General features: G+C 47.1%; 2 protein-coding genes across 7 annotated transcripts in view; one reads left to right on the top strand and one right to left on the bottom strand.

Moving 5' to 3' along the window:
• FNDC3A (fibronectin type III domain containing 3A) overlaps nt 1-21,828 on the top strand; it is an 86,448-nt gene that overhangs the window by 60,925 nt on the left and 3,695 nt on the right. For all 4 annotated transcript variants that reach the window (XM_053273642.1, XM_053273643.1, XM_053273644.1 and 1 more), the window contains exons 12-25: nt 2,062-2,183; nt 2,291-2,465; nt 5,988-6,074; nt 7,007-7,145; nt 7,747-7,815; nt 8,649-8,767; nt 9,821-9,926; nt 10,830-11,005; nt 12,603-12,716; nt 14,537-14,686; nt 16,008-16,288; nt 17,812-18,024; nt 19,497-19,663; nt 20,572-20,693. In XM_053273642.1, coding sequence (XP_053129617.1) covers nt 2,062-2,183; nt 2,291-2,465; nt 5,988-6,074; nt 7,007-7,145; nt 7,747-7,815; nt 8,649-8,767; nt 9,821-9,926; nt 10,830-11,005; nt 12,603-12,716; nt 14,537-14,686; nt 16,008-16,288; nt 17,812-18,024; nt 19,497-19,663; nt 20,572-20,693 — 2,040 coding nt within the window. The remainder of the gene's footprint in view (nt 1-2,061; nt 2,184-2,290; nt 2,466-5,987; nt 6,075-7,006; nt 7,146-7,746; nt 7,816-8,648; nt 8,768-9,820; nt 9,927-10,829; nt 11,006-12,602; nt 12,717-14,536; nt 14,687-16,007; nt 16,289-17,811; nt 18,025-19,496; nt 19,664-20,571; nt 20,694-21,828) is intronic.
• LOC128335427 (growth hormone secretagogue receptor type 1-like) overlaps nt 12,078-21,828 on the bottom strand; it is a 29,433-nt gene continuing 19,682 nt past the window's right edge. For 2 of the 3 annotated variants that reach the window (XM_053273646.1, XM_053273649.1), the window contains exon 4: nt 12,078-12,819. The gene's annotated coding sequence lies outside the window, so the exon portion shown is untranslated. Of the gene's footprint in view, nt 12,820-19,643; nt 19,990-21,828 lie in introns of those variants that run through there. The other variant, XM_053273647.1, reaches the window with a different exon arrangement.

Here is a 21,828-nt window from a genome sequence, read left to right as displayed (position 1 = left end):
GCAATAAAGAATGATGATGATGCGGCATCGGCATGCAAATGGCGTTGGCGGGGAGTTTTTAAACTGCATGGCACACATTCACCACAGATCGGCATTTGACTAACCCTGATTCTACCTCCTCTATCACCACTACCCAACAATAGCTTACTATAAACTGGGGACTTCAGTTGGCCAATTTCCTCTCAGCCAACCAATCAGCCAACCCCGTGGCTGAGAGCCCTCATTAGTTCTTGGATACTGGAAGCTTACAGAGCCATTTTTGGTGTGTGGTAGGGACAGGGACAGATTACAGAAGAACCTTGTTACTTGCACGGGTTCTTTTCCTTGCCTACTACTGCGAGTAACAGAACCGCGATTAATGAGGCATTAGGGCTATTGGGAAAGCGGGGTTCAGTTACAGAGTAGAAGGAAAAATCAGGAAAAGCCCTCAGTCTGCCCCAAACTTTCTATGGTGTGCACACGGGGGAACTTTTAGTTCCCCCGTGTGCCCAGGCATGCCCCTCAAACAACAAAATGCCCCGCCAAATTTCAAAAATAAAAGTCCAGTTTTTTTCAAGAAATGAACCACAAAATGGTAGCCAGAAGTGACCTCCACGGTCACTTCCGGCCCTCTAGGAACCCTGGATATGTGAGTCTTAACCCATTAGTATCCACTAATACTGGAAACGAGTGTCTGTTACACAACAGTGGAACCGTGAATAGTAGTTCCATGAATAGCGGTTCTGCAAATAGCGAGGTTCTCCTGTATTTTAATGTGCAAACATACAGTTCTGCATACCGAGGCTGTCCCCAAGTTTTTAGAAACTACTTTGTGGCTCCGTTTTGCTTCTGGACTGACAGGCACCTGAACATCTCTTAGAAGGAATGATGGTCAATTATGTCCCTAAAGCAAACTTATGAACCATTGCAGGCTTTTACAGTAACATCATCATCATGTTTATTTGCGGTCATAGACCACAATTTAAGGCATACATAATAATACACATATAATATAATAATAATAATATATTCCTGTTCGAGACATTAATTGCTCATCGCAATGAAGTCCCTGCTAAGTCACTGGCAGAAGAGATTGCAGAGGTGGAAAATAGTGTTCAGACTAGCCCATCTCATTCTCCTTGGGTGGCAAATGTGCCTGCATCTTTGCTGCATAATGAGATGGGACCTCCTTCGCTTATGATTAATGAAGGACCTAATGCATCTGAAATGACAGCTGAAATGACACATATCCAAACTAGCAGCCTTTTAACTTCAGTTCAGGCCAATTGACTTGAAACAACTAATGAAGGTGTGAGTTTTCTGTCTTGGAACACTGCTGGTCTACGATCAAAGCTGGATTTGGGAAACTTCCTTTCTTATATTAGCAGTTTCCATATTCTAATGCTGCAGGAAACTTGGGCAACCCAAGAATTCCCTTTGCAGAATTATACTTCCTTTGCCTTGATGGCAGTTAAGGAGAATGCTAAGAAAGGCAGACCAAAAGGAGGTCTAGCTGTTTATATATTACAGTAACATGATATTTCAGTTCCTGGAATATCATGTTACTGTAATCTGTTTTTCGGGCCGCAAAGAGGCCAACTTACTAATATCTCATAAGGTGGTAAACAAAGTTCAGTATGCAAAGAATATTTGTATACAGTTTTCCAACCAAAAAAAGTTTCCAAGCCAATTTACAAAAAAAGAATAAGTCCATCTTTCCCTGTCACAAAGCGGTTTGCAATCTAAAAAGAAATTCAAACCAGAAACGGCTTCTGGAAGCTTGCTTGTGCTGTGGTTGGATAGGGCCAGTTGCTTTCCCATATGAGAGAACCAGCACTGGAAAGTTGTAGGGTGCTAGCTCCGATGATGGGATGTTTTTTCATTTAAAAAAAAAAGTCACTCCGCTAGAAATCTGGCATCTCAAGGGTAGGGTTGTAGCCTAGCCTTCCTTCTGACATGTTGGTTTCTACGTGGACTTGTTTTGTATGGAGGGTTATTTCACGTGAGTCCTCTACTGCAATCGCTGTCCAGATGCAGGTTTTAGTTCCTCACCATCTGACATGGTTTGATTTCTTTGAAAAGGGGAAGAGTGGAGCGTTCAAGGAATGCTACTATGGACATCTAAAACAACACAAAGTAACCAAGCTGACCCCCTCTACGAAATACACTTTCAGACTGGCGGCGAAAAATGACATTGGAATGAGGTGAGAACGGAACGTGGTGGCGTGGTTTCTGTCGAGCTTTTAATGTCTTAAGTTTTTGCGGAATGTGTTCTGTGACACTTTGTCGTTCCCCCCCCTCCCCCTTGCAGTGGGTTCAGCGAGACGTTGATATGTTACACGATAGGAATTGTCCCACCGCCCCCTCCGCCCCCTCGGCTGACTGAAGCAGGCGTGACCTGGTTATCGCTCGAATGGAGTCCCCCAAGTGGGGTATCTTCCGATGACTCTCTGACCTACACTTTAGAAACAGAAGAGGAAGGTTCTGTAAGTTTCTGGTTCTTGTTGGAAGCTTGGTTGAGTGGGTGAGAAGATGTCTAGGAAACAGCACTTGCCCTCTTTGAATATTGACTAGTGCTAGGGTTTCCGCCAATAAATGGAGGCTGGGGGTGATGGGAGTTGTAGTTCAGCAACATCTGGAGTTGGGAACCCCTCGGCTAGTGAAAGATGACATGATGTCCCTCCTTCAAGCATCCTCATGATAAGTTGTCCCTGGATTTTTCAGGAGCAAATTAATGCCAAGTTTATAACTGTGCAAATGTCAGCCCTTTAGCCATGGGGGTAAATTTTCAGTAAAACAGTAGGCAGTGGCAGCATCCCCTGTAATAGGCATTCCCAGATGTTGACTACAACTCCCATCATCCCAAGCTACAATGGCCTTTAGATGATGGGAGTTGTAGTCAACACCATTTGGGAACCCCTGTTACAGGGAACGCGGGTCAGCGGCCTGTTTCAGCATGCCTAATGTGGAAGGAACGCTGCCTTCACACTATAGCTTGATAATACAAGTGATTGCTTTTATTGATACAAAGACAGTTTCAGCTGAAAATGGGTCAGCGAGAGCCTGTGCCGGTTACAAACCTGACCAGACCCCAAAGACCATTTGCAAAGTACAGAACACACTCTGTATCTTGTCAAAAGAGGAAATTACATAATTGTCTCAAGTTGCTCAAACCTTTCAAATCGGTTAGCTGGGCATTTACATGTATATATTAAAACAAGGAAATTACAGTGACAAACTGTATTTACCCTGTATGATCATAATGCATATGGAACCCCTCCCTATGCACAGGAAAACCCGAGTTTCCAACGGAATTGTTCAGTCTTTAGTGTGGGAGTCGCTTTCCTTGCTCCAGACAGGGTCTTGCAGAGTGCAGCTGCCATCGCGGTCTGCTAAAGCATTGTTCAAATCTCTACGGACTTCCCCCACAAAATCTATTTCAAGCTAAAACCCCAAGCTAGCTATTGCCTGCCTGCTAAGCCAGTGTCCTGGTTTCTTCTTGCAAAGCGTTTCTATATGGACTAGCAAGCAAAGTGACTTCAACAATTCCCCACCTCCCTTTTGAACTTAACCATTCAACATCTCAATCACACCTGTGTGCCCATCTCATCTCCTGACTCATCTTTATATGTTTCCTCCTGCTCAGTCTCTGGCAAATGCAAGGTGACCTAGGGGCTTTCTTCCAGGTAAGGGACCTGGTCAAGCAAGCAAAGCAACTCCCACTCTAAAGCCATCTTATTTATGTATTATTTATTTTTCTGTGTAAACCGCTTTGAGAATTTTGTTGAAGAGCGGTATATAAATATCATCATCAGTAGTAGTAGTAAAGACTGTGAACCTTTCCATTGGAAACACAGGTTTTTCTGTGCATATAGAGGCCCATTTAAGCAGATAACGTCCAGTTCACTGCAGCGTTGGGAATAACACCTCACAGGGATGTAGGAAGCTGCCATATACTGAGTCAGACCCTTGGTCCATCTAGCTCAGTATTGTCTCCACAGACCGGCAGCTGCTTCTCCAAGGTTGCAAGCAGAAATCTCTCTCAGCCCTATCTTGGAGATGCCGCCAGGGAGGGAACTTGGAACCTTCTGCTCTTCCCAGAGCAGCTCCATCCCCTGAGGGGAATATCTGACGGTGCTCACACTTCTAGTCTCCCTTTCATATGCAACCAGGGCAGACCCTGCTTAGCTAAGGGGACAAGTCCCACCAGACCAGCTCTCCTCCCTTTGCTAATTGAACAGGGTTCAGTTTTGCTTATGTACGGCTCTGTCTGTATCATAGTCCAATCGGACTTGCCAGATATTGGTTCGTGGGAAGTTCTATGGACCAAGTAAACCAGGTTGGTTGTCCTCAGGAAGGGGTAGTAGCTCCGTATCATCATCATCAATCAATCAATCAATCAATTAATTAATTTCTATACTGCCCTTCCAAAAATGGCTCAGGGAGGTTTACATAGAGAAATAATAAATAAATAAGATGGATCCCTGTCCCCAAAGGGCTCACAAACTAAAAAGAAACATAAGATAGACACCAGCAAGGAGTCACTGGAGGTATTGTGCTGGGGGTGGAGAGGGCCAATTACTCTCCCCTTGCTAAATAAAGAGAATCACCACGTTAAAAGGTGCCTCTTTGCCCAGTTAGCAGGGATAGCATCTGCTTTGTGTGCAGAATGGCCCCAGAGTAGGGATGTGCACAAAACCGGTTTGCCCGGTTCGGTTCGAATTCGAACTGGGTTCGAACCAGGAGGGGGTGGTTCGGTTTTGGTTTTGTTCGAACCACCCCCGGTTCGGTTCAAATTCGAAATGATTCGAACTGGTTCAGACACCCAAAAATTGGTAGGATGGTAGCTGGCACCCAGGGGTACCTGCCACCCAAACCCCAAAGCAATCGGACACTCGTACGATTTTTTATGAATTTTTGAAATATTTTTAATTATTTTTCTCATAGTGTATAATGGGACCCGAACCAGTCCATTTCACCTATTGTGGAGCACCTAGGGGCACAAAAGCGGGGTGGGTGGTAGACAGACAGGGGTGCCTACCACCCACAAAACCCCAAGGCAATTGGACACTCCTCTGATTATTGTGAATTGTTAGGTATTTTTGAATTCCTCATAGAGAATAATTAGGATTGCATCAAATATATAGCTTCACGTCGGGGGGGGAAAGGGGTGTCGTAGAGTGGAGTGTGGTGGGTGGTAGTTCCTAGGGTGGGCAAGGAAGCTATCAGAATTATTTGAAAGGAATTGGGCAAAGGGATGATTTTTAAGTGAATTTTCTCCATAAAGGAGCATGGAGGTGTCAGCAAATGTATAGCTTCACATCGGGGGCAAAGGGGTGGCCTAGAGCAGTGTGGGGTTGGTGGTAGTGCCAGGTAGGGGCAAGGAAGCTACCTGAATTTTTTCAAAGGATTTGGGCAGCGGGCTGATTTTGGGTGAATTGTTGAAGTTTCAACAAGAATTTGAACTTCAACAATTCACCAAAAACCACCCCCTGATTCGGTTCTAATTCGAACCTGCAGTTCGAACCTGATGGCTGTTTCGGTTTGAATTCGAACCTTCAAACCACCCTGGTTTGAATTTGAATCCCGGTCCTGGGTTGCCACCAAACGAGCTGGTGGCAACCGGACCTCTCTAGAAGAGCATAACGGGAGGCAGTGTTCATGACAAAGGAGGCACTCTCTTAAACACCCTGGACCCAAGCTGTTAAGGGCTTTATAGGTAATAACCAGCACTTTGTATTTCACCAAGAAACCTATCAGCAGCCAGTGCATTTCCCTTAAAGCTGGTGTTATGTGGTCCCTTCGAGTTGTTCCAGAGACCAATCTGGCTGCCGCATTCTGTACCAATTGTAGTTTTCGGACTACGTACAAAGGCAGCCCCACGTAGAGTGCATTACAGTAGTCAAACGAGGTTACCAGCATATGTACCACTGTTTTGTTCTTATACTCCCCAAAATGCTGCTACTTTCTCTCACACACATCAAACCCTTCTCTCTTTTCTTCTACAGGATTATGGTTTTCAAGCAGGGTACAATGGAGACGAACTTTCTTGCACTTTAAAAGACCTTAGGAGGAGTACTGCCTATAAATTTAGGGTATGTTCCCACTTCAAAGGTTGCTAGAATGAATAACGGTTTGCAGTGGCATTTCTCTATGTGTTTGGTGCTGGTAAAACCCCAAATTTTGCAAGGAGAAATCAAGGCATCTGTTGACTGGGAAAAGCTCATGCAAAGTAGACCCACACAACAGTGACATCATCTGGGGTACTAGAGAAGTTGGGATGGCTTAACTTGCAATAAATAAATGTGGATAACTTTAAACACCTTGTACTCTAAGACAGGGGCTCCCAACCTGTGGGACTTCAGATGTTGCTGAAATACAACTCCCGTCATCCCCAGCCACAATGAATTGTAGCTGGGAATGATGGGAGGTGTATTTCAGCAAAATATGAGTCCCACGGATTGGGAGCCCCTGCTCTAACACATGACATACATGATACAATACAACAAATATTTATATACCGCTTTTCAACAAAAGTTCCCAAAGAAATTACATAGAAATAAAATAAAATAAAATGACTACCTGTCCCCAAAGGGCTCACAATCTAAAAAATGAAACATAAGGTAGACACCAGCAACAGCCACTGGAGGGATGCTGTGCTGGGGATGGATAGGGCCAGTTGCTCTCCCCCTGCTAAACATAAGAGAATCGCCACTTTTAAAAGGTGCCTCTGCTCAGTCAGCATCTCTTCCCCTTTCTTGTACATTTTGCAGCTTAGGGGAGAGCTAGCTGTTTTTGTCACAGACCAGTTTTGGCTAATCTGCTAAACTTTGCTTTCAGTAGTTCAGATTCCTGCAAGGCACCCTTCCGTCCCATCGTACAGTCAGAGGTCCTCCCCCACGATAGGATGAGGGTCTTCACTTGGAGGAGATTCTGCCTTAGAGTCACATGAATGGCTTTCCCCGTTGACCTTTTTAAAATCAGCCTGCAGATCTAAGCTGGTGTTTTGTGTTCCGATATGTGGCAGGTATTTGCCCACAACACTGAAGGAAAAAGTGGCCCTAGTGAGGTGGTGGAATACAGCACAAGTCCTGACAAACCCGGACCTCCGAGTAAACCGGCCGTCAAGGGAAAGATCCATCCGCACAACGTGAAAGTGACCTGGGGTGAGCAGATCTCCGCTTCATAGCCAGCCTCCCTCCTTGCTGCATCAAACTCGAAAGTATTGGCTTCCGCTCAACATCTCTGCCTTGGCTGTTTCCATTTAAGCATGTAATTAACTGTGCAGAGGTAATGAGCAAGAAGCGCATTAGTCTGGACGGATGGGTTTTGCGGTTGCCTGGATCACAGCCTACTTAGCATGCATCTCTCCGTGCGCAGTGCGTGTGTGTGGAAGATGGCTCATAACTCTGCCGCGCCCCCCCCGCCACCTCCGTGGATGCAAAATTGATTCTGCACACACAGCAGCTTCTCAGAACTGCAGTGATTTGTCAGTCAGTCTGCAGCATTTTCAAAACAATGCAAGGATCTAAACACAAGAGGCTATGCAATTACCCCTTGGTATAGGGGCTAGAAGTAAATGAACTCTGGGTCCTGTTCAGCTGACTCTTTCTTCAATACGCGGACTTGTCACTTGACCTTACAATCCCCCAAATACCAGACGAACCAACCAAGTAATTACTTATCCTGAAACGGGTTGTATTGAATGTGTAAAATGTGGGCTTCTTTTCACTTACGGTTATTGCCTCTTTCTTTGCTTTCTTAAAGATCCACCAAAGGATAATGGAGGGTCAGACATCTCTGCGTATATTCTAGACATTTCAGAGGTCTCCACCGGTAAAGCAATTGAACGTTCTCATCTGTTTGCTAACTTTGATATTGTTTGTACGAGATGAACTTTTAAAAATGGTGACGTTCATTTTATATTGTGCAACAATACTGCTGGTCTTGTGGTGGCAAGCATGACTTGTCCCCTTTGCTAAGCAGGGTCCACCCAGGTTTACATTTGAATGGGAGACCACATGTGTGAGCGCTGTAAGATATTCCCCTTAAGGCCACTCTGGGAAGAGCATCTGTGTGCTTGCCTGCAGAAGGTTCGAGGTTCCCTCCCTGGCAGCATCTCCAAGATAGGGCTGAGAGAGACTCCTGTCTGCAACCTTGGAGAAGCCGCTGCCAGTCTGTGTAGACAGTACTGAGCTAGATGGACCAAGGGTCTGACTCAGTAGAAGGCATCTCCCTAGGTTCCTATGCTTCTGTACGTGACCTCTACAGAAGACTTAGTCAAATCCCTGTGCTTGATTAAATTCTTAACAACTAACTTTATGAGATGGTACAGTAACCTTTCGTTAGCAGTTATGCTCTGCTTTTCAGCCAAGGTTGGCTCCCAGAGTGGCTTAAATAATTAAAATGTGCTTTCCCCTGCCAAGCACAGACCAGGCAGCCCCAAGTACCTGTGCCCCATGGGGAGGGGCTTGCCTCAACCTGGCTGGGATGGACTGGGCTCCTGGCTTCATTTTTAGCAGTGGGAAGGGGGTGGGGGTGAGGGCAATGTTCCAAGCCGCTCCTCAGTCCTCCTGGTGCCAAACTTCCCGTGTGTCATGTTGCCAAAGCATTTCTCTGCCCTTCCCACCACCACCATGGATTGTCACTGCCATTTCTTTTTCTCCCAGGAAGCAAATGGGAAACGGCCTACAGCGGTCCTACGAGAGAACACGTATGTGCTCATCTCAAACCTGGTACTTGCTACAGACTAAGAGTCTGCTGTATTGGGAGAGGAGGCCAAAGTCAGGTGAGCGGCAGGGTCTCTTCAAAAGAGGTGTGTGTGTGTGTGTGTGTGTGTGTGTGTGTGTGTGTGTGTGTGTGTGTACCATGCTTCTGTGCAAGCGCCGGAAAGTTGCGGAATTTGGTATCGGGTGCAGAATTGTTTACCTTGAGAATCTCAGCTTTCATTTTTACAAAATGCAATTCTTTGTGCCTGGCCTCTCTGGCTGCAAAAATGGACTTGAAAGCAGATTAACCCAGCCTGGCTTCCCTGCTCCCACCTTTCTCTCCTTGTGGAATTCCACACCTCCTAGGTCATATTCCCCGGCAGTCTCCCGTCCAGGCACTGATCAGGCCCAGGCCTGCTTAAGCAAGCTGGCCACCCTGTTTGTTGTGGCACTACATTGGTGAAGTCTCCAAAACAGAATGATCGGGCTTAAGTAGGATTTGTGGGGCTCAGGTGGTAGTGCTTCTGGGGCCTGCATCGCTCATTGTCCCCAGTCCTCCCCAATGCAGAAGCAGACAAAATCACGCTGTCTGAAGACACATATGCATGTCTCCTGAGTGTACATAATTCATGCCACTTGTAGAATTCAATTTTTCTTGAAACAGAATTTGGATTACCTTGGTGTACTGAACTATCCCTTTGTGGTGCACGCAGCCCTGCGCTGCAGAAATATGCTCCTAGCAGTCTTTTTGGTCGTGGCCTCTTAAAGAAGAGCTTTGGAAAGCCCTCCCAGAAGAGCTTTGCTAAACTCCCTTAGGGTTTTTTTTTTTTTTAAAAGATCTCAAAACCTTGTTCAGAGAGGGTTTTTTTAATGTGTCTTATTACAGCCTAGGGGGTGTTCAATTATAATTTGTTTTTAAAACAAACATCAAAACATTGCTTTTATTTTACACTGTGTGGTGTTTGTTTTGTTGTGTTAAATTTTGTATTGCTTCTACTGTTTAACTGTTGTGGGTCTCCCCGAGCAGTATTGTACTGGGGATGGCATATAGATACTTCAAATGCTAATGAAAGTACTTGTGAAACAGGCTTTGTGGACTCCCAGCCCGTAAGCAAATGCTTGTTCTTTTCTAGGCGTCGGATGTTCTCACTGTGCAAACGGCAGCCATCCCTCCTGGACCATGCCTTCCTCCGGGCCTGTCTGGCAAAGCCAAGCCTAAGGAAGTCACTCTTCAGTGGGGTAAGACCTGACATCACTGAGGAAGTGGAAGGGAAGGAAATTGGGGGTGAATGTGCAAACTAGTTGAGCAACCTCAGGTTGCTCAACCCACAAGAACCATCTTGTGTTCCCTTAGGATAGGGAGCCAATTAATCTCAGCTACACACGTGGACAAATGTGTTGGTACCCCTCCACGAGAAAAGAAGAACTCACAATTGTCTATGAAATAACTAGAAACTGACAACTGCAATTGGCACCCATCATGATTTATTCTGCATGAAAGGCGGTACATAAATTTAACAATCAATCGATCAATCACTCAATAACACAAATGAAAATGGCATGGACAAAAATGATGGGACCCTTAACCTAGTATTTTGTTGCACAACCTTTAGAGGCAGTCACTGCAAACAAGCGATTCTTGTAGCTCTCAATGAGACTTCTGCACCTGTCAACAGGTAGTTTGGCCCACTCTTCCTGAGCAAACTGCTCCAGCTGTCAGGTTTGAAGGATGCCTTCTCCAGACTGCATGTTTCAGTTCTTTCCGTAGGTGTTCGATAGGATTCAAATCAGGGCTCACAGAAGGCTACTTCAGAATAGTCCAATGTTTTGTTCTTAGCCATTCTTGGGTGCTTTTAGCTGTGTGTTTTGGGTCATTATCCTGTTGGAGAATCCATGACGTGCGACTGAGACAGAGCTTTCTGACACTGGGCAGAACGTTTTGCTCCAGAATGTCTTGATAGTCTTGCGATTTCATTGTTCCCTGCACAGATTCAAGGCACCCCGTGCCAGATGCAGCAAAGCAGCCCCCAAACATAACCATCTGGGTAGACAATTCTGAGCTAGGTGGACCAAGGGTCTGACTCTGTATAAGGCAGCTTCCGATGTCCCTAACTTCCATATGCGTCACTTTGTATTTTGCAGATCCCCCTTCCGCAGACGGGGGCTCAGAAGTAACGGAGTATATTGTGGAAGTGGCAAACTCTGACCAAGATGAACGCAGGCAAGCTTATCGAGGCCAGGCGCTCGAATGCACAGTGAACGGACTCCTTCCTGGGAGGACGTACTGCTTCTGGATACGAGCAGCCAACAAAGCCGGGGTACGTGACTAATCTCAATCTCTCTCTCTCTCTCTCTCTCTCTCTCTCTCTCTCTCTCTCTCTCTCTCTGCCTGTGTCTCTGTCTCTCCCCCTTTTTTAGAATATGTAACTGCGCTGCCACTTTAAAATTAGCTTCTGGTGCATTTCCAGCTGGATATTGCAGGGCTCTGTGCCTTGTGCAACCAGGAAATCCTTGCCTCAGAATAGACTGTGCAAAAGGCAGGCACAGGGGCAGTTTTGCAGAACTTAGCATAACTTCACTTAGGAGTTCAGATAATTTTGGAAAGGAAAGGCTTGGGAGGCATGGCCTGTTCGTGTGCAGGCTTGGCACATTGGGGCGGGGCGCCAGTCTTGCAGGCGCGAGTATGAACGGGCCCCTTTGCGAAGCAGGAGTTGCCTTGGTTTGCATTTGGATGAGTGACTGCAGGTGAGCACTGCCTGCTGTGAGCTATTGCCCGTAGGGGATGAGGCCCGAGCTCATTGGAAGAGCCCCTGCTTGGCATGTAGAAAGTCCCAATCCCTGGCAGCATCTCCATTGAGGGTTGGGAGAGACTCCCACCTAAAACTTTGGAGAAGCCACTGCCAGTCAGAGTAGACAGTACTGAGCTAGATGGGCCAAGGGCCTGACTCTGTTTGAGGCAGCTTCCTGTCTTCCTAATACTGTGATTTGCAGGGACCGTAGTGCTTTGGGTACCTAGTTTTACTGTCCTATTGTGCAATAAATATTCAAAATAAATAAAACTATTTGTAATAAATATTCAAAAGTGTTAGCTGGTGCATTTTCGTGGTGCCTCCTCCAGGTCGGTATTTCTCAACTGCTGGTCCATGTGGAGTTGAGTGCCGGTCCTTAAGGAATTAACCCACCCCCCACAATTTCATTGGCAGCCACCGCTGCCGGGAGCTCTCTGGAGCTCATTTCTAAGCAGGCAGCCCGGCTGTTGCTCCCAGCCAATCTCTCTAGTCTCTCATGTGAGGAGAGGAGGGAATGTGCATGGAACCGGTTTGGAGGCCCTTTGTGGGGGGTGGGTTAATTCCTTAAGGACCGGCACTCAACTCCACACGGACTGGCACTGAGCTATGTCTGAACACAGGAGGGCAATGTGTATGTGAGGGGGTACTTTTTGTGTTTACATCTTTTGAGGCACACTCAGCAGAACACAGGGGTGTGGGAACATACTGGGTCAGACTACTGGTCCACCTAGCTCAGGATTGTCTACACAGATTGGCAGCAGCTTCTCCAAGGTTGCAGGTTGGAGTCTCTCTTCAAAAACTGATCATATAAGCACACTTGCCGATTCGTAAGCCTCGGGAGCTAATTAGGCAGCCATAGAAACTACTTTTCTCAGCCCTACGTTTTTGTATAATTGCAAATTGAATTAGATGGTATTATTAACTTAATTTAATTTAAATACTGCCCTTCCAAAAATGGCTCAGGGCAGTTTACAACAAAAATAATGGCGATGAAATATGCATTCTCCAAAAGAACACAAACTTTTCAAGACCTTTAATGCACAAGTAAAACAAAACATAAAACCAATGTTAAAATAGCATTTTAAATGTATAAATGCTGAAACAGTCCTTTCCTGTTTCCTTGCAGCTTGGTCCTTGCTCAGAAAAAGCAGAGATTTCTACAGCGCCAGGCCCCCCCGATCCATGCTGCGTTTCCATGCTCACTTGTAAGACGGCCACCTGCATAGTAGCCACGTGGGAGGTAAGGGTTTTTTTGTTTTTGTTTTGTTTTGGTATATTATTCTTCATGGAATAGAGTTGCTTGTGAACTTCTTCAATAATCAAAGGTTGCATCTGCATCGAAACTGCAAAAAAATAAGGAGCTAAGTTTATGGTTTACAGACTGCGTTCTCTGTCCTAAGATGCAGGATTTTATGGATAATTCATCTGAGTTTTCTTGTATTAATTAGATCAGCCATTTCTATGGCTAAAAGTTGGCTTGTTGAATGCTTGGGTTTTTCATCAGACTGAAAGTGGTTAGATTTTGGAGTAGGAAGGGCTGCCTTTTTGTTAAAACATAAATGTCTTGAAGTAGCCCTATAAATTGTACTCAGCAAGAGAATCTGCCTGCAATGCTTTCCTGCCACTGAACAGGCTGATCTCTGTGTTTTGTTTTTTTTAAAAAAAGGGTACAAAGCAGACACTCAAAGTGAGAATACTCAGAAACCAGGGCGGGGCCATTTCAGACTCCCAGGATGTAGGTAGCAGAACTTGGATCTCACAGGGAAAACTTCAGGGTGGAGCTTTCATTCTGGGATTCATCTGCACCTTTCAACCCCTGTTCACTGGGCCAAGAGGCACCTTTTTAACATGGCAATTCTCTTTATTTAGCAGGGGAGAGTAACTGGCCCTATTCCTCCCGTGGCTGTTGCTGGTGCTTCTTTTTAGATTGTGAGCCCTTTGGGGGCAGGGATCTTCCTTCCTTCCTTCCTTCCTCCATTTCATTCTCTATGTAAACTCATTGGAAACTTTTGTTGAAAAGCAATATATAAATCTTGTTGCGTTTTAACATCGTGGAACAGTGTTCTTTGTAACACTGTAAATTGTGTTCCTCAATCCCAAATGTCGTGGATGGACTACAACTCCCAGCATCCCCAGCTGCAGTCAGGCATGATCAATAACCGACTAAACCAACTTTATATAAGTGGAGTTGTAGTCAGCAGCATGTGGGAATCCCTGTTACAGCGGACACTGCTGTCAGTCTCAGCCAATCCTGCTTGGTGAAGAAAGTAGTTCTCCTTAGGGGTGCATATCCATGATTGTGAGGGGCACGTGCAAAGGACTCTTTAGAAGCAAGTTTCTGCCCTGACTGACTGAACTAACCTGTCTCCGTTTTGGAATTGCCTGCCTTATAGTCTAGTATTGTAGCCGGGATGTGGAGTGGAACCTGGGGTACTCTTACAACTCTGAACACTTCCTGCTCCCAGTGCATTCCTAAAAGCTGAAAGAAACTCCATGCAAACCCAGGCTGCCGTTGCTTTTGGGGCAGCAATGAATGAAAAAGACAAATGTTAGGAGCAGTAATTGGAGCAGTATAGCAGTGAACATCTAAAGGAGTGGAGAGATGAACTTTCACAATACTATCCCTCTGCCCTGGCCCCATCCGTTATTGCTGCCTGCCTGCCCCTCTCTCTCCTCCCCACCCCTACCTTTCTGTATGGTATGTTAATTTTCTCTTACTGTCAGACACCATTGAAGCCTCAGAAATATTTTAAATATCTGGCCTATCTAAGACTAGGGATGTACACCATGCTGACCACGCTAATGGCCTCCATGCATTCACGTGCATGCGAGCATTGCGTGGGAGCAGCTGGGGGAGAGCCCTGCTCTCCTCGATTTTAAAGGTGCCGGTGATGATTCGTGATTTGAATCGCCCTTCGAATCACGATTTGTGCACATCCCTAGTAAAGGCTGTCAGGCTTAATTTTCACTGTCAAATGACCATAATTTACCTTCCTTGTAGGAATAATGTGGAATGTGCTTGATTAACCTTTTCCCCTCTTTTTAATCCCCCCCCGCAAGAGTCCAGCATGTAATGGTGCAGAAGTTACTGAATACAGACTGGAGTGGGGCCAAGTGGAAGGATCGATGCATATCGTCTACTCGGGCCCTCTTCTGAGCTATGAAGTAAAAGGACTGACCCCAGCAACCACCTATTATTGCAGAGTACAGGTACATAAATGCTTTCTCCCCTCAAGGGCTTGGCTCTACTGTTGTGCCTTTGTGTGATTCACTGTTCCAATTTCACCTCTTTTGGGAAGCAGGTAATTCTGCCCTGTCTTTGCACTGGGTGTGCTCAGATGCTTCACTGACTCCTCCTGCAATGAAGCAGCAGGGCTACCTAGCAGGGGGAGGAGAGCTGGTCTTGTGGTGGCAAGCATGAATGGTCCCCTTCGCTAAGCAGAATCTGCCTGGTTTGCATTTGGATGGGAGACCACATGTGAGCACTGTCTGTATTCCCCTTAGAGCAGGGCTGCTCAACTTCAGCCCTCCTGCAGATGTTGTTTGTTTATTTATCTCATATTTCTATACCGTCTGATATGTATATCTCTAGGCAGTATACAAAATTGAAAATATTTAAAAGTCACACATTAAAATACATGACAATAAAACCAATATAATAAAATTATTAGAACAAGTTTTTTAAAAATGTTATTAATAATTTATTTATTAATAATTTATTTATATTCATATATAGCCCCATCCTCTAAGGGAGGCCTGCTCAACGTAGCACCCCTCCTTCCCAGCTGTTGATTGGTCTAGAACTCCCACAATCCCTGGTTATTGGCCTCTGTGGCTGGGGATTATAGGAGTTGTAGTCCAAAAACAGCTGGGGGCAGGGGCTATGTTGAGCAGGCATCCTCCTTAGAGGATGGGGCTACAGCTCAGTGGAATGGCATTTGGTTGCATGCAGAAGGTCCCAGGTTCAATGCCTGGCTTCTGCAGGTAGGGCTGGGAGAGACTCCTGCCTGAAACTGTGGAGAGCCACTGCCAGTCAGTGTTGACAATACCGAGTTAGATGGACCATTGCTTTAGGAACATAGGAAGCGGCCATATATTGAGTCAGACCATTGGTCCATCTAGCTCAGTATTGTCTACACTGACTGGCGGCGGCTTCTCCAAAGCTGCAGGCAGGAGTCTCTCTGCCAGCCCTATCTCGTTGGAGATGCTTCCAGGGAGGGAACTTGGAACCTTCTGCTCTTCCCAGAGCGGCTCCATCCCCTGATTGGAACATCTTACAGTGCTCAGCTCACACATGTAGTCTCCCATTCATATGCAACCAGGGTGAACCCTGCTTAGCTAAGGGGACAGGCCATGCTTGCTCCCACCAGACCAGCTCTCAGCATAAGGCAGCTTCCTGTGTGGGCTCCAGTCTTCCATGTTTTAAACCTTTCTGGGTGTTTGGCTCTGCTCCAGAACTGTGAGAAACGACCGTTTAGCTGTTCCCGCTTTGTTTAATACTTAAGCATATCTCTCTCTCTCTCTCTCTCAGGCTGTGAATATAGCTGGAGTGGGCTTGTTTGGAGAGATCGGCATGGTGACGACCCCAGCCTCCGTGCCCGCCGCAGTTGCAGTGCTGCACTTGCTCGAAGAAGACCAGACGGAAGCCCCTCTTCCCCTCTCAACGTGCCTTTCTCTCCACTGGGAGGAGCCCTGCTGCCATGGGGCAGAGATCCTGGGCTACCACATAGAATATGGGGAAAAGCAACTCTCGACTGTCAGCAGAGTCACAAGCCACGTTCTGGAGAACTTGCAACCTGACACTTTATACAGGTGATTTGATTTCCGATTTAGACTGCTGATCGAGCAGACACTGGTTCTGAAGATCTGTGTGTTAATCTCACGTGTGTGTGTGTGTGTATGTGTTGGAAATACAACACTGCAGCCAAAGAGGGTGAGATGTCACCTTAAGAGGGGAGAAGAGCCGGTCTTGCGGTAGCGAGCATGAATTATCCCCTTTGCTAAGCAGGGTCTACTCTGGTTTGCATTTGGATGGGAGACTACATGTGTGAGCAATGTGAGATATTCCCCTTAGGGGATGGGGCCACTCTGGGAAGAGCACCTACCTGCTTGCCTGCAGAACATCCCAAGTTCCCTCCCTAGCAGCATCTCCAAGACAGAGCTGAGAGAGACTTCTGCCTGCAGCCTTCGAGAACCCGCTGCCCATGACAATGCTGAGCTTGACAGGCCAATGGACATTCTTCCACAGAAGACCAGTGACCAGAATTGAGTGGGATGTGAAATGTCAAAACAGACAATTTCCTCCCATCAAGGGAGATACGAGAGATGAAATTTATGGATCTAAGACAGGGTAGGCAACCTCAGCTTTCCAGCTGCTGTTCAACTACAATGCCCACCGTGGATTGTAGCTGGGGATGATGGGAGTTGTAGTCCAGCAGCTGGAGAACCAAGGTTGCCTACCCACGAAGAGGTGGTAGAAGTTGCCGAGGAATAAACAGTCTAGACACCTAGTCCAGACTCTTGACAACCACCTTTGTCATAGGATATAGGAAGCTGCCGTATATTGAGTCAGACCATTGGTCTATCTAGCTCAGTATTGTCTTCACAGACTGGCAGTGGCTTCTCCAAGGTTGCAGGCAGGAATCTTTCTCAGCCCTATCTTGGAGATGCTGCTGGGGAGGGAACTTGGAACCTAGAGGCTCTTCCCAGAGTGGCTCCATCCCCCGAGGGGAATCTCCTCCAGTGCTCACACATCAAGTCTCCCATTCAGATGCAACCAAGGCAGAACCTGCTTAGCTATGGGGACAAGACCAGCTCTCCTCTTGTCTTCTGGGGGTGAGCACTGTGGCACTGGTGACGCCTGGCTGGCTCGCTGGCATGGCTTTGGGTAATGCTTTGAGTGGCCGGAGGAAGAGAACAGCCACTCGGTGCTGCCTTTGTGGCCAGCCAAGCCCTTGTGATGGGGAAAACTGTGGCTGGCGAAATACATTCTTTTGTGCAGCTCTTGGTGGGGCAGGAGCCCTCTGTGCTCGGCTGCTCTGAAGCAGGGAGCTGCTAGGGCAGGGCTGGGCCGGGCCCTCCTGCAGTTCTCCCGAGTTGGCCTGCAACTCCCATAATCCCTGGCTATTGGCCCCTGTGGCTGGGGATTATGGGAGTTGCAGTCCCAAAGGCCTGTGCTAGAAATTGTGTGTACGAAAAGTACACCCTTAATCAAGCCAACTTAATCAATGTGCCTCTTGTGGCTTTTCAGAAGTCCTGAGCCCCAAGCAGTAAATCTCCAGACGTGGTCATTGTCTCTTTGACGGCATCTCTTTCCCTTCATTGTTCCTTTGCAGAATCCGAATACAAGCCTTCAACGGTCTTGGGGCGGGCCCCTTCAGCCCTTCCATTAAAGCCAAGACGAAGCCTTTACCTCCTGATCCCCCCCACCTAGAATGTGTCGTCTTCAGTTACCAGAGCCTTAAGCTGAAATGGGGCGAAGGTCCAAGCAGAGCTTTAATCGCCAACCCCACGCAGTTCAACCTGCAGATGGAGGATAGGTTTGGCAGGTAAGCGCCACTGGAGGATGTTTCAGCCAGGGATCCTCAGCCTTGGGTCCCCGGATGCGGTTGGGCTACAACTCCCATCGTCCCCAGTGTTGACAGGTGAGATAGGAGCCCAATCCAGACATCAAGCTGGACGAGTGTACAGATGTCTGTGTGAATGACTGTAGTTGTGTCTGTTTTAAAAGTGGCCCGGGATACAGCCCTTCAAATGCGTAAGTGTCCTGCTGTACCTGCGTTCAACACAACATGCGGATGACTGTGCCTGGGTACAAATCTGTACCTGTGTACACTGTATGACTTGTCCCCTTTGCTAAGCAGGGTGCACCCTGGTTTGCATTTGAATGGGAGGCCACATGTGTGAGCACCGTAAGATATTGGGGCTGCTCTGGGAAGAGCACCTGCCTGCTTGCATGCAGCAGGTTCCAGGTTCCCTCCCTGGCGGCATCTCCAGATAGGGCTGAGAGAGATTCCTGCCTGCAACCTTGGGGAAGCCGCTGCCAGTCTGTGTGGACAATGCTGAGCTCGATAGAGCCATGGTCTGACTCCGTATATGGCAGCTTCCTATGTTCCTATGCACGTAACGTGCGGATGGGACAGGGCACTCGCTGGCTTGTTGAGAGAGGCTGGCATGGACACCAAACTGACTCCGACGGATTTCCCAACGCGAGCCCCATTCACATACATACGAGCTGATGGATGTTGGTACTCCTGTGCATGTTTCTGGGGAGCAAACCTGGGTACAGCCCCTCCGAATGCATATGGTGTAGGTAGGAAGTGTGCTGCTGGACCTGTGTTTAGCATAGTGTGTGAAGAGGGCTGTGCTGGGGGATGAAAGCGCTCCTTCCCTGCCCGCCACCCGGCAAGCCTGATCTGCCTCTAGTGCCACCAGATGCCTACACACGGGCATCATGTTCAGCAGTACTTATAGGTCTGCATCTTGCGGCCCATTCCTTGGTTTTATCTGCCCAAATGGGACCTCTGCACCTACAGCTTTTTGATGCTCATGTCTCCATGTGGACATTCATTGGTGAAGTGCCATGATTTCTGTGGTTCTGCCTTTGGCTTGATTTTGGGCTGGTATCTCTTGGTAGATAGGGGTCGGAGGGTCAGGGTCAGTGTTTGCCATTTCCAAAACTCTGGGTCACCTGGGAGCTGCACTCTGAAAAGTTTAGTAAGTTTATCCTGTGGTTGTTGCCACTTGCAAAAGCGATTGGGTCAAGAGTGAAACCTGGCAGTAAGCTTTCCGCCTTGGGTTGATTTGGATTTAAAATGCAGCAGGTGGCTGATTCTTGATGTAATAGTGGACAGTTTGCTGTTCAGTTTGTCAAAATAACCAATCAAGGAAGATGTCATTCCTTTACAAGGATACAGCCTCCAGCACACACTTCCAGGACGTAGACCTTTACAAGGCTCAAACACATCCCGTCATTGGGTGTGTGTCAGGGTTTTTACACATTGGCACCTTTCCCTCCCAGGTTCATCATGGTCTACAGTGGACCTTGCCACACCTATAAAGTGCAGCGACTCAGCGAATCTACCACGTACTACTTCAAAATCCAGGCATGCAATGACGCCGGTGAAGGAAAGTTTTCTGAAGTTTACGCATTTGCCACAACCAAATCTCCACCACCTGCTTTGAAAGGTGAGGGTCTCTTCCACTTTTGCTGAAGGCGGTTGTTTTAAGGAAGTTAAAAATCAGCAGGTAATGGCACTTTCAAGCAAACTAGTCAAAAGACTAGAGTGCTGGGCCATGATTCAGATAATCTCTCTATATAAAGTGTCCGTGTGTTTGTGTGTATCAATCATGTGAGCTATATAGAAGGGATGGGAATAGCCAGGAGATGCTTCTTGGAGTTGCTAAGCACATCTTTACCCACAAGGTGAGTGCAGTTTCCAGACTTTGGGAGCCTCCTTGCTGCCAAGTATCCTTGGAGTTCGCAGTCAAGTTTTATTGTCATGGGCTGTAGGCTGTTGCAAGTGCAAGAAAAAACATGAAAGCAAATTACAATGGAAGAGAAAACAATTTAAAAATAAATAGAAACCAAGAGGTCCTGAAGCTTAATGCTACATATAAACAGCATATTCCAAATAAAAATCTTAATTCAGTTTGTCACCCTGGTGGTCAACTGCAGCATCAAAGATTTCTATCGCTCGTGTTCCGAAGCCTGCCAAAGCATAGCTGGAAAAGTGTCGAGTCACTGGACAGCAGTTCCCATCATACCCAGCCACAGTGGCCAGTTGTCACCCCAGGGTGATGGGAATTGTAGCCAAACAACAGCTAGAGGACTGTGGCTAGATGGTCATGGCGTCCTGACCTCTGCCCATGCTGCAGACTTCTTGTTTAAGATGGACTCTCCAACTTGTAGAATGTTCTGGCTGGCTGAAAGCCGTATTGGGAAGTCCGGCTTTAGGAAGGGGAGACAAGAGGAAGCAGTTTGATGTTTAGGCGCCAAGCGGGTGTCTGGAGCAAATCATGGTAGGATTTGGATGGGTACTTGCCAGGGGAGTCTTCCAGCTCTGAATCATGCATCTTTAATTCCTCCTTTTCAGCACCCAAAGTACATCAGCTGGGAGACAACACCTGTGAGGTCACATGGGAGCCTTTACAGCCAATGAAAGGCGATTCCATTGTTTACATTTTACAGCTTGCCATCGGGAGGGAAGTTGATCAGGTAAGCTTGGAATGGTTCTTTTTTTCTTTCTGCTTGGACTAATTATGCACACCAGGGATGTCTGTAATATTGCAGGCATGAATTTCTTCTAACCATCAGATGCTTATATGTAGCATCATTCACACCAGGCCCAAATAGCGCGTTCAGAACACTTGTGCTGATTTCAAGAATCAAAAACAATTTGATTCACTACAAAGAGAGGGAATGCCAGAAAAAAACTAGCAGCACTGAAATAACCTCCTCGGGTTAAAAAAACCCCTGTGAAAAGGAGGTCCCAAGCCATATAGGGCTCTAATGGCAAGCACCATTTGGGAAGGGCATGTTCCTTGCTGTATGTCCCTTTGTAGGATATTGTTGATTTCTATTGTATCATGTGAATTTATTTTCATGAAGCTTACTGTTCTGAATGCTCTTTTGCACACTAAGTCTGATAAAAATCCTGCCACTCCAGACGGTGGCCTACTTCTCATTAAGGCAGGAATCCTGTCTCTAGGTCTTAGCACGTCGGACTGCAAGGGGGAGTGCACTGGATAGAACCTTTTTGCCCATGTTGGGGGGAGAGGTTCGAGCCGAACTTCTTCCCAAGGATGCTAGCTTCAGGCATGCATCGGTAGCCTTACGATTCGGAGGCCTAGTTCTCACTGAGATGGTAAGCCCATGTGGCCTGTACTCACAGGTCACGGAGGAGCACCCCCTCGTGTGAAGGGGCCCAGGCCACACACAAGGCCTAACTGCAAAATCATATCTTCTTGTAAAGACTAGGGATGCGCACAAACTGGTTTGTGCACTCCTGGGTGGTGGGGGGTTGGGCTTTAAGGGGTAGGGAGGGTGCCCTTGCGTGCCCCACTGCTTTTCCCCTGCCGGCGCTCTCCCCAAAATCCTTGCCACGGAGCTGCAGTGTACCTCCCTACAGCCCCGGTTACTGCCGTACCGTCAAGTGACTGACTTGCACAGCCCCATGGGAATGATTTTGGGGAGAGCGCCTGGGGGGGGGGGGATGGCAGGGCAATTAAGGGCACCCTCCTTGCCCCTTAGAGGCCCCCCTGCCTCTGAACCAGTTCAAAGGCTGGACTTCCAAACTGGTTCGTGCACATCCCTAGTCAAGACATGTAATAGTTCTTGACCTCCCCTTTTT

Source organism: Hemicordylus capensis, chromosome 11 (assembly GCF_027244095.1).
Source record: "Hemicordylus capensis ecotype Gifberg chromosome 11, rHemCap1.1.pri, whole genome shotgun sequence".
In the NCBI taxonomy this organism is placed as follows: Eukaryota; Metazoa; Chordata; class Lepidosauria; order Squamata; family Cordylidae; genus Hemicordylus; species Hemicordylus capensis.
Note: the sequence above shows the minus strand (reverse complement) of the source record. Positions and strands in the feature narration are given on the sequence as shown.